The sequence below is a fragment of the Panthera pardus genome, unplaced genomic scaffold (assembly GCF_024362965.1).
Source record: "Panthera pardus isolate Hobbes unplaced genomic scaffold, ASM2436296v1 HiC_scaffold_26, whole genome shotgun sequence".
NCBI lineage: Eukaryota > Metazoa > Chordata > Mammalia > Carnivora > Felidae > Panthera > Panthera pardus.
Window position 1 is genome coordinate 19,631,709 of NW_026526832.1, and position 11,739 is coordinate 19,643,447.

The 11,739-nt window shown below is 55.3% G+C and overlaps 1 protein-coding gene across 2 annotated transcripts; it reads right to left on the bottom strand.

The window, feature by feature from the left end:
* Window positions 1–1,632: 1,632 nt before the first annotated feature.
* On the bottom strand, window positions 1,633–10,135 carry TMEM214 (transmembrane protein 214). 2 transcript variants are annotated; one of them, XM_019449584.2, is made up of 17 exons: window positions 9,939–10,135; window positions 8,824–9,023; window positions 8,120–8,270; window positions 7,688–7,822; window positions 7,349–7,431; window positions 6,804–6,909; window positions 6,613–6,694; window positions 5,966–6,067; window positions 5,465–5,606; window positions 4,987–5,078; window positions 4,663–4,711; window positions 4,364–4,477; window positions 4,075–4,192; window positions 3,408–3,504; window positions 3,048–3,216; window positions 2,767–2,918; window positions 1,633–2,556 (listed from the first exon to the last, which is right to left on the bottom strand). In XM_019449584.2, exons 1-17 carry the CDS (start codon window positions 10,081–10,083, stop codon window positions 2,430–2,432), a joined length of 2,064 nt encoding a protein of 687 aa, XP_019305129.1. In that variant the 5' UTR covers window positions 10,084–10,135; the 3' UTR covers window positions 1,633–2,429. The 2 variants fall into 2 exon arrangements, with proteins under 2 accessions (XP_019305129.1, XP_019305135.2); XM_019449590.2 differs by lacking the exon at window positions 1,633–2,556 and having other exon boundaries at window positions 2,806–2,918; window positions 3,408–3,529.
* Window positions 10,136–11,739: the final 1,604 nt, after the last annotated feature.

Consider the following 11,739-nt stretch of genomic DNA (forward strand, 5'->3'; position numbering starts at 1 on the left):
GGGTGATAGCCCACCTGTCAGCCTGGGTCTGCTCGTCTAGTCCACACTAGGTCGGTTCACCGGCTCAGCTTAGATGCTTGTGCATGGACAGGTCTGCCAGATGTGAAACTTCTGGGTGTCTGGTTTAGCTTTATTGGACAGCAGGTGCAGTGTTGGACTACTTCTCTTGACACCGGAGAAATTCTGGACAATTCCAATAACAGGTCAAACGATGGGGTTTATCAAATAAAGCCAATTAGGGTGTCAGTGTCCCTATGAAAAGCTGTGGAGGCCCCAGCCAACCTGATTACACGTTGTACCCCAGGATTCTAGGTCAGAAACTAAACAAACCCAGCAAGGTAAATCTCGTACACACTAGAAACCAACGCAGCACTCCTAAGTGGCGTTCTTTGATTTGCTGGATTGTGACAGTCCAGCAGCGTTGGTGATTCAATGTCATCATAGGACAGGGTCGTCATTTTACTTGTCCTATGCTGTTGCCAAGCCAGGTTCACAGCAGCCCTTCCTTCAACTTGCCTTGAATTCAGGCCAGTTAGAAGGATTCGCTGTTCTTAAGAATTGCACCTGTTTCTGATTGGGAAGAAGTGAGGTCTTGGGACCCTTGGACAGTCCTGCCTAGCAGTCCCAGACCTTAGCTGCCAGGTGGGTTTTTTCCCTTGGGAAAAATGTTCGTGGTCACCTGCCACTAGGAGCAGGGTTCTGCCCAACGTGGACTGTTTAACGCTCGACAGGGAAGAGTTACATCCTAACAAGGGAAGAGAACACAACGGGAGACGCCATTGTACTCATGACCTCACTTTGTGCCATGATTTTTCTACGCTGGCTACTCGATAGGCAGAGTCTCAGGGCAACAACTGAATGGGAAAGTGGTAGCTGGCCATCATCCTGCTGTCATCTCAGGGTTTGATGGAAGCAGGAACCAGCCTGGGGGGGTTGGAGTGGACAGCGCACCTCTAGCACTGCTTACATTTCAAACATTAGAATCTTGAGGTGAGAGTGGAAAGCCTGTGCAGCTCTCTTACGGTCCCCGGTCAAAAACAAAAAGGGGCTTTGGTGATAGGCCCTTGACTCGTGTGTCTTTTGGAGTCCTACATATTTCACTCCTTGCCTTATAAAACTAATTAATAAATTAAGGTGCTGGCAAGGTGCCTGGCTGGCTCTGTCCGAGAGCATGTGACTCTCTGATCTCAGGGTTGTGAGTTCAAGCCCCACATTGGGCATGGAGCCTACCTAAAAACAAATAAAAATACAAATAAAAATAAAATAATAAAATAAAATGAAGGTCCTAGCAAGGAAGAGAACACCACCAATCACAGACCAAGAATTCCCCTAGGAAACTCTCCCTGCTTTTTCCAGCTTAAAATAGTCGAGCCAGTAAGGTAGGTGTTGGGACACGAATCATAGTGGCAAGTGAGACAATATGATTAGGGCAGCAAAAGGAGCGTCTGGAATCCTCAACAGGTCCAAGTTTAGAGTGATGGGCGTGAGCTTTCCCTGCCAGAACCTCCCCTGCAGCCAGTGGCTACAACCTCCAGGAGGCAGGGGGCCAAAGGAGAACACGCATATGCCCAGTGTTTCGCTGTCCCGTTCACAACCACGGGAATCCCGACGTGACGATGTGGACAGGAAAGCTGGCAATCACACCGGTGTCCTTTATTCCGCCCAGTAGGCATACCCAGGGGCCACATGCTGAATCCCGTCTCGATGGGCTGCTGGAAGGTTCACTGGGCCCGAGGCACACAACCACCTGGGCTTTGCTCTCCAGGCAGACAGTAGGGCTGGGCAGCAGAGATAAGCTGAACCTTGAGGCAGAGTCCCCCAGCAACAAAGGGGAGTGGAGAGTAAGGAAGTAGGACCATGATGGAGGAGGGGCAGTGAGGGGCCTCAAAGGACTTAAGTTGGGCATTTGGAGGTGAAAGGCCTTTCCGGCCAGCCCTCACGTCCACCGACAGTCACGCCCAGGCTGTGGGTTGAGGCGAGGCCGCTGTCGCCCACTACGGTGCTATATTCTTCTGGAGGCCCCTCTCCTTGTTCCACCGTGACCAAATTCTGGGAGCAGGAATCACTCATCAAAAGAATGCAGATGTCACTCAGTGGAGTCCCACCACTTTGGAGAGGAGCTGTTTTGGGGCTTCGGAGATGAGATGGAAGGAAGTGGAGAGCAGGAGACGAGAACGGGCTACAGAGGCTACCGGCCTGAGGACAGAGGCCGGGAGCTACATGCAACAGGGCCAGGCAAGTGTTCAGTGGGATCAGGGGTAGGAGGCTGAGATGCCTCTGGGCTCAGTCCCCACCAAAGGTAGAAGAAGTGGGGCAGAGGCCACTGGCCACTTGCCTAGGAGACAGAACTCGGGCGTCAAGTAAAAAAGACTCCTTTGCGGAAACCCCCCAGCAGTCTCCGAGGGCTGCCCCAGACAGGGACGCGGGGCCTATTGCTGGGATATCATGGCAAGTGCCCAGTCCAAGAAAGCCACGGTGATGTCCTGTAGGCAGAGCCAGGTCCAGCGGGCAGCCGCACTGAGCTGTGTCCTCACGCAGTCCCAAGTCACCTCACCTCTGGGAGGAAAGCAGAACATTTGTGGGGGTTGGGAGGTGGTGTCAAGTCACAGGGTCGCAGCTCAGACCCACAACCCGCATCCCGGAGTCGCCGAGGGATGCTTGACCGCTGGGGCGGGGCACAGGGAGAGACTGGACGGAGAGCCCTGTCCCTGGGGAAAGGGCAGGGGGCTCCGGGGCTCCCGCTGCAGCGCTGGACGCGGCTCTCACCTGCACGCCTCATGGCAGCGCTCCTGGGCCCGGGCCAGGGCCTCTAGCAGGACGTGCCACAGCGGCAGCAACACACTGTGGTAAAGCAGCAGGAGCAGCTCCCTCAGAGACCGGAGCAGCTGCATCAGGGTGTCGGGGAGCTGGATCTGTAGCTGGAGCACAGAGCATGGGGGCGGTTAGAGCACCGGGAGAACGCATCCTGGTCCTGAGGACCCGCTCCACACGGGGCTGCACCTTCCAGCCCCTGGGCAGACCAGCCATTCTCCCTGTATCTGGCTTACCCTCTGGGAGAGGCCGGCGAGGCTGTCACCAGCCCAGGCAAGGTGGGAGGCACAGTGGGCAGAAAGAAAGCTGACTGTGGCATTGGTGTGGGTCCAGGCCAGCTGCAAACCGGGCCTCACCACGGTCAGCAGGTGGGAGCCCCAGGCTGGCAGTGTCTCCTGCAGCCAGCTGTACAAGATGGAGGGGAGAAAGGAAGGCCGAGTTTCCTCAGACAGCTCGGCTCCCCTGAGAACAGCTGGGGGGAAGGAAGGCCTTGGGGAGGGAAAACTGCCATCGTTCCCGACCGATACCGCCACCACCTCGAACACCAAGCCCTCTCCCCGCCACCCTCCTTTCTCCCCTCCCCAGGCGGAGCTCACCTGTAGCCTTGCAGGCTGTAGGAGTAGACCTTGGCACATACGTGCTGCCCAGCAGGCAAGAACCCAGATGATTGAAGCAACCGGCCAGAGAGGGAGGCTGAGTAAAGGGGGCCAGTGGTGAGCTGGGGGGCAAGGGGGACAGGGAGTGGGGAGACAGACACTACAGGCCCCAGAGCAGGCCCAGTGGGGGATGTAGCAGAACACAGCGTGCTCACAGGGCTGCAGAGCTGGCTCCAGTCTGCTCTGGAGCATGCTCGCTTGGAGGGAGGGGTGCAGGCCTGGGGAGCTGAGCCCATTTCTCCTGCTGGGCCGGGTGAATGGGAATGAGGCAGCCAGACAGGTGTCAGGAAGCCTGGGTTGAAGGGTCCACCCGTCTACTTACCAGCCGTGATCTGAAGCTAATTGGTAAATGTGACCCTCAATTTCCTCAGGAGTTAAAAAGGAGATAACACTTTCTCAAACAAGACCGTGCATACACAAGCATTTCTACACTACAAAGCAACAGTCCAATCTGAAGCGGTAATGTCACAGTTGTGGACAGAAAAGCCTGCCTGGAAAGGTTTCTTCTGTAGGATTAGGACAAGGCTGTATTAGGGGCAGTGGCCACTACACCTAGCTCCGTGCCTCACCCTCGTGCTATCTTCCTCACCTGCCAATCACTGCTTACCCTGGAAAGAGCTATGTGACCGGAAGTCATGGCACAGGAAACCTACGGCAAAGATCAGCACCAGTAGGAGCAGCCGTGTCCAGGGCAGCCGGTAGCCCCGTGCCTGCTGCAACAGGCCCTACGAGGGGAGGGGGAAGGACCGGTGGTCAGAAGGGAAGGGGGTGGTCCTCGCCTCCTAAGGCGGGCCTCAAGCCAGGCCTCCTCCCCTCCAGGGACAGGTGGGGCGGAGAATGTGCTGAGCCACAGGTGTAGGACGGTGCGCGGGCTGGGGAGGGCTGGGTGCTGGTACCTTGCAGGCTGTGTCACAGGTGACGGCATCCTGGTTGTTGCAGCTGCCCTTCCTTAGCAGCTCCTGGTTGGTAAGCTTGAAGGACTGAATGGTTTCTTGCAAAGACTTCTGTGTCTATCGGATAAGAAAAGTCTGGGTTGAGAGGACAGCATTCAGTCTGTAAGGGAACCGAGCCTCCACCCTGTTTCACTGTCCACGCAGTGAATACAGTGCCTTCTCAGGGAGGGGGGCAGTGGTTGAAGGGTACGAACCCAGAACCCAGACGAGGCTCAGCCTGCCATGTCCTCCCAGCTCCTCACCTTCTTGGGAATCTGCTCCCAGGACCTGAGCAGGTGTTCCAGCAGCAGGCTATGGGGAAAGCACAACCCCTTGCAATCAGGGGGCCCACTTGGCCCTTCCCGTCCTTCCGTCCCCCTTTAGGCCCTGGCTCCTTCACTTCCCTCCCACAGTGGGCAGCTTCCTAGAGGCCACCCCAGCAACGTTCCCGCTCAATTTGAGAGGCGCGAACCCAAAGGACAGTGACAGATTTTCCCCTTCTACTTCTAGGCTAGGGACAGGTGGGGAAGCATGGATTAGGCTTCTCTGTATGGACTGGAGGTGGGCAGCCCCCCACCCCCACCTGCCTGGACTGTGACAAGTGCTTGGGGTACAGCTGCCTCCAGACACTGGCGCTGAGGGGGTCCACCGTCAGGCACTCGGTCAGGCTGCTCAGGAGCTGCATAGGGGACAGGAGAAACTGCTGGGGCCTGGGGCTGGCTGGAGGGGAGGGTGCTGAGAGGTAACCCCTGGCCCCCAAGTGGGGCAGCCCAGGCAACACACCCATCCCAGAGAATGGGGAAATCATGCCAAGACCCCAGAAATGTCTGAGAGGTCGTAACGGGGAGGCTGTAACTCCCAACCTAGAGCTTGAGCTGGAAGGTCACCCATCCACAAGAGGCAGGACATCAGAGACCAGCTTAGCTCCGTCCTCGTGAGGGTGGTGTGCGAGTGGGGCGGGTGGCTATCAGGAGCTAAGGAGGTGCCCAGGAAACGGGTCCCATGAAGGCAGGGACCTCACCAGCAGGTAGGGACCTCTGCAGCGGCCTCCCGCCACTTCCTCACCTCTTTCTTCATCTCAGGAGGGCAGCTAGGGGTGGCTCTGGATAGGAAGGAGGGGAAGTACGTATGCAGGATGGATTCCGGCCTCGCCCCAAACGCCAGCACCTTCAGTCGGGGGTAGAGCTGACACAGCTGCTCCTGCAGGCTGGGGTGGGGGTGGGGAGGAGAGCCAGGCACAGGCTCTAAATGGAGCTATGTGATGTGCCCCTTTTCCTGCCTGAGAGAGGGGAGTCGCTAAGGGCCTTATAATGGCAAGGAGTCTTTTCAAACACAAGAGTCCCTGGAAAATCTGTTGAAGTCATGGATCTTCTCCCCAGGAAAATGTCCATATGGCAATGATACTTGAGGGCCCACACAATCTCAGGAGGTTCACCGATCCCTTGAACCTTGCAGGTTGAGAATCTCAAATTTAGGATGGTTGGAGAAGAGGGGACAGGAAATATGTTGCCTGCTCCTGACTCTGCTGGGATCCTTCACAGCAGGTGTACCCCAGGGTAGTCCTACCTGGGTGTCAGGGAGTTGTTGGGCATGTAGGCAAAGTCCAGAAGTGGGAAGAAGTCCTTGGGGCCAATCATGCCAAAGCCCTTGGTGAGGTTGGGGTGCATCCTATGGGGGAAGGAAGGAATAGACTTGTGGAGACTACCATACAGGCTGTGAACCCAGCTAAACCCGACACCTAGGGAAATGGGCATAAACCCTGCCCCACCCCCTACCCCTTAATAGCTTCTTTCCTTTCCTTCCTCACATTCTGATCGGGAGCGGCTGGTCCTGGTTTTCCTCACATGTATGGAGGCCAGGATCACAGCATCCCGTTTTGCTGAAACAGCTACTTTGTGTTTTGTTTTAAATTTTTTAAAAAGTTTTTTTTAATTTATTTTGAGGGAGGGAGCATGAGCAGGGGAGCGGCAGAGAGACAGAGAGAGAGAGAGAGAGAGAGAGAGAGAGAGAGAGAGAGAATCCCAAGCAGGCTCAGCACCGTCAGTGCAGAGCCGGATGCAGGGCTCAAACCCACAAACCATGAGATCATGACCCGAGCCAAAATCAGGAGTCAGATGCTCAACTGACCGAGGTGCCCCTGAACCAGGAACTTTGGACACCATAAGCCTTCCTGGCTGACCCCCGCCACCCCCCCTCCCCACCCAGTTACTCACAGGAGCAGCCGATCCAGGTATGCAATGGCGAAGGGAGACAGAGACTTGATGCCCAGCACAGGCAGCATGATCCCTAGCCACACTGAGGAGACAAAGTTCAGGGAGGAAGACTCAGGCTCGGACCCACTGGGGATGTTAAAAAGCTTACTGCTTCCAAGACCACCTTTCTTCCTGCCCCCCTTCTCTGTTACCTTTCAGTCCTTCAGTGAGGTTGGTAAAACCTGCTTGACCCAGGGCCCACATGATGGTCAGACACTTCGCTGGACGGCTCTGGTGAGACCTTAGCAGTTCCAGGAACTGAGGAGACCGGTGGGAAAGGCAGGCTGGGTTGGGGCAAAGCACCAGGAGCACCCCAACGCCAGGCAGGAAGAGATGTCAACAGGGAGACAAGGGACAGGCCACGGAGCAGTGGAGTAGTACAGGGTAGTGATTCAGAGCATGTGCTCTGGCACCAGGCTGTGGCCTTCGCCCATACTTTCCGCTTACTAGTTTACTAACTCTAGGAAAGTTACTGAACCCCTCCGCAGCTCAACCTTCTCCTCTATAAAATGAGAGTAACGGCAGTACCTACCTCACGTACATACAAAGCACATCCAGGGCAAGCACTAGCAGCATTAGCCATCAATACTGGTCTTACAGGGTCTTCTACTACCCCTTAACTCGGTCCAGAGTGTAGATTCTGCCCAGCCTCCCCAGTCCTAGCCTCCTGGTGTCCCCACCACCAGCCTGAGCTCACCTTGCCCAGGTTCGTGGTAGCAATCCTGGGCTTGTCCTGCAGAATGGCCTGGATACAGATGCGGTAACCATGTAGTGACTCCCCTGAAGAGACATGTGTTCTCAGACGTACATACCCTACTTGACATCCCAAATCTGAAATCTCCCTTCTAGCAGCTGTGAGCCCAGAACGCAGGCCCAGCGACTTCTAACTTTCTCTTTCCAAAAGAGTGTGGAGATCGGCACATTTCCCTGCTGGAAACAGAACCACCCAGCCCATCTGGAAGTAGAAAAATGGGACTAGTAGGTTTCCAAGATGGGGAGGGGGGGGGGGCTAACCCTCACAGGGGGGCCCACTCACCTGGCGTCTTATCCAGTTCTTGCAGCATAGTGAACAGACAGTGGTCAAAAAAGAGCTCCAGAGACCCTGCAGCCTTGGCCAGTAGCCCTCGGATGATCCCACGCAGCTCCCGGTTTACCAGGCTGTAGGGATAATCTGGGGCCGACAGGCCTCCACATGAGTGCTAGGACCAGAAGCTTCTGCAGCTCTGTGCACTCCCTGAGGATGGGGAGTGCAGGCAGAGGCCCCCTGCACTGAGGCTGGCATCCTCCCTATCCCAGTGAGGCCCAGGCGCTGTCACAGCTGTTATGATTCGAGAACATCTCTGATTCACGCACAGGAATCAGGACAGGGTAGGGGCACTGGGCTCTTTTACTAACTCATGTGCTGACGCACAGCCCTTTCGGTGTTTTCTTGAACTGGTCGGATTTTGAGGGAGTCAGAAGAACTAACCGTGAGTGTGCTGGCTTAGAGTGGGTTCACTTAGAGGCGCTTGGAGCTTGTAGTTGAGATAGCTGGCCAGGTCCTTCAACCACACGGATGGGTTTCCAGAGAACACGCTCTGGCTCTTGTCTAGCTCTTTCTGCAGAGCTGCCACGTCCAGCTGCCAGGGACACAAGCCCCCCGTGGTGCGTTATGAGTGAGTACAGGGAAACAGGACAGAGGTGGGAAAACGGGTGAACTAGGTGAAGGCAGAAGAAAAAAGGGTTTCTGCTTTTAAGTGTTAAGTATGCGGAATGCCACAATATTGCTGCACCCGGATATTTGGGGAAAAGAGTACAGCTGGGATTGCTGATCTCAAGGCCCAATACTCTTAAGCCCTTCACACGTTCAAGGGGACCACATGGAAAATGAAACACTGCTGCTTCCACAGGGCGAGGAACCACAGCTGTTTCTCTCCCCTCTCCCCAGTATCCCTGGGTCTTCAAGGCTCTCCTTGCGCTAATCTAGGTTTCCCTAGAAATTTATTTCCGATCTGTCTTAAATGCAAGCATTCCACACCTTGGGATTTCTGCCCTTTCCCGAACGCCTCCTCCCAAAAGTAGTGTCTCAAATTCTGCAGGTCCCTCGGCGGCCACCGCCACCCCCTTGTTCTTTCATCTTCTCCACGCCTCACGTCCCTGTTGTCTCCCCACCTAAAGTCCAGGCACACTCACAGCTTTCAGTGCCTCCTCCAGGCTGCGGAAGCGACCCTGCTTCTGGTTTTGGTTGGCGAGGGTTGCCGCCTTCTTAGTCTGCTTCTTGTTCCCGGGTTTCTTGGGCTCCACAGCAGGGGGTGGAACTTGCTCCTTATTCTGCCGCTTCAGGATTCTCTCAAAGCCCCGCTCATAAAGGGTGCTTGTCGTCTGAATTGGAGCTGGGGTAATGACAAGCAGAGAAAGGGGGACCATCCTTGAGTCACGAGGGCCTCACGGGAACAGCGGCGCCTTCCCCCACATTGTCACCAAATTCGTCTCCAGTGGGGAGCCTGCCTCAACGCCCCTTCTTGCGTCCTGCTGAAGGAGCAGGGCGGGCAGCCCTCCCGGTTGCTTCTTTCAGTCATGGCAGCTCTTGAGTTCATAGGCTCTTTCAGAGAGGTGAGGCATTTCTTTATTAGATAAATCAGAGTACGTGGGAACTAGCAGAGGAGTAGGATACAGAGGGCTGGCTTCCTTGGTGAGTGGCTACCAGTCTGGGAGGTCAGGACTTTTCTGTCTTGGTTCCAGTGTGACAACTCTATAATCAACAAGTGGCAAGCTCTCTCCACTCTCCAGGAGACTTCGAGGAAAGAGGCGCCACTTAAATACTCGCTGGGTGTTGAGAATGAGTGGTGGGGTCGTTCCTTCCGCTGCCGGGCCCCCCCCCCATCAGTCTCCCCCCCCCCTCCCACCCCAGTACCTGCTGGTTACTCAAGGAGGCGGCACCGAGCACGATGAAGCCGGCTGCCTCTCCCCAGCTCTCAGACATTGGCCCCAGAGGCCAGGCTAGGGCCGGGAACAGCTGGTAGGGTGTGTGCAGACAGCAGTCCTGGTCCCCTCTGACATGTGACCCCGGGAAAGGACACCTAACTCCACTGGGCCTCGGTTAACTCATCTGCGAGGCGAGGACAGCTCCCTCCTAGCGCTGTCTACCTCCTGTGAGACTCAAGAGGCGACGCACGGCAGCGCTCGCCGAACGGGGGGTGCCGATCGGCAGGACAGCCCAGGGGCTCGGGTGGCTGTTCGCTACCTCGCCGGAGGGGCAGGCCCGGGGCCGGGAGGCGGCGCTGGCGGCCGGCCGGGTGGGTACTCACGGGTCAGGTCGTATTTCCACACACCGTTCGCCTCCCCGAGAGCCCGGCGGTCCCCTCCGCCGCTTCTACCACTGCCGCCGGCCCCGGGCCGCCGCCCTTTCCTCACCACCTCCCAGCGCCCCCCACCAGCCGCCTTGGCTGCCATGGCTCCGACCCTCCCGCCACTGCCACCTCCCTGGGCTTTCCGGTCCGGCGCGGATGCACCGCGCTCTGCCACGTCTCCTCGCAGGGCCCCGCGGCGCGTGACGCCGACCGCAAGGCAGCCTGGGACTTGTAGTCTTTCGTTTTCGCCGCGTTATCTCTAGCAAGGTATCGGGTCGGGCCGGGCGGCTGGGGTCGCCTTCGTAGCAAAAAAAAAAAAAAAAAAAAAAAAAAAAAAAAAAAAAAAAAAAAAAAAATCCACGCAAAGGCGTTGAGATGAGAGGCTGTTGTATTCAGAGCATTTTAATTGGGCATTTACTGTATAAAGGCCACTGCATTGGGTGACTTGGAAATTTAACCAATTGCCGTTTTCTTTGCTTTCTAGTGGTGCCAGAAAGATGGAATGGAACATTCTCCGTACCTTCGGGGCGAGGTTGAAGATTACATGCTTTCTCCCTTCTAGGAAAGTGCTAGTTTTTTTCTTGTTAGTGGTTAAACTTTACGTTATTGGGCTATAAAAAAAAATCTATTGTGGAAGAACAAGGAAGAGGATGGAGCTTGCGGGTAGGGGAAGTGTTTGGAGGGCAGGAAATGAAGAGCGGTGGCCCCCGCTGATAGAAGAGAAAAGTCTGGGGTTCTGGGACCGCCAGGGCTGTTTCCCCTTACAGGGAATAAGAAAGAATGGCTCTGACCCTCAGTGCAAGAGTCAGTCCCAAGTCCCAGATGTGGCAGGGAGTAATCAAGAAGAGCCCCAGACCTGAGGAACCACTCAAAGAGGTTACTGCTGACTTTCTCTGTCCCTGGAGGGCCTTCAACCAAGCTTGTAGTATCATGTGAAACCTCAAAATGTAAAGCATCCCAGTAGGGGAGAAGGAGGGGAGGAGAAATGAAAGTAACTTATTATAATTAAGGAAATGTGCTGTTTCAGTAGGAAACAATTAAGGAAATGTACACTCCTACATTTAAGGATGAGATTCATACCTGCCGTATTCAGGTACAAGACAGGCGAGGCCTTGTAGTAACAACTGATAGAGTCCAAATTCCTACAGGATGAACAGCTTGGGAAGTGATGAGGATATCCTAAGGATATCCTAAGGATAGGAAGGAGATTAGAGAAGCCTTCCTGAAAGAGGTGGCATTTGAGATGGGTCTGGGGACAGGGAGAGTTTTCACTGGTTGGCGATCAGGACAGGTGCAAAGAACAGGCCAGCCGTATGGGTTTATTGCTTTAAGTGAAAGCCTAGAGGTGGGGCACAGCAGGGCAAAGCTGGGAAACTGGAAATAGTTCAGTGTGATGGTGTTTAATGAGATTTGGGAGGTGAAGAAGGGTGGAAAGCGATCTGAACCCATATGCTATGGTCTGCCAGAAATGTGGACTGGGAAGCCAGTGAGAAAGTGGCACAATCTACTGTTTTGGAAAAATAAGTGAGTATATGTGAAGGATAGGGTGGGGCGGGGGGAATACCTCCTGCCTGTCCTCTAGCCCCTTCTGGCCTGACTGTGGCTGACCTTGCCTCTGTTTCCTCTGAAATGGAGTGCTTTTGCCCAGGACGGTAATTGAGCTGCTCGTTCATCAGTTCATCTTTTTCAGATCATCGGTTTAGTTCTACTCGACCTCACAACAAGATCTCCTTTGCTCAACCCTTTTTGTGTCACGTGT

Excerpts from the sequence above, each read along its gene's own strand:
- TMEM214 (XM_019449584.2), bottom strand. The coding sequence starts at position 10,083 with ATGGCAGCCAAGGCGGCTGGTGGGGGGCGCTGGGAGGTGGTGAGGAAA. Across the intron at positions 5,079-5,464 it reads CTCCTGAGATGAAGAAAGAG|CTCCTGAGCAGCCTGACCGA; the intron begins GTGAGGAAGTGG and ends TCCCCTATGCAG. Across the intron at positions 2,557-2,766 it reads CGCTGCCATGAGGCGTGCAG|AGGTGAGGTGACTTGGGACT; the intron begins GTGAGAGCCGCG and ends CTTTCCTCCCAG.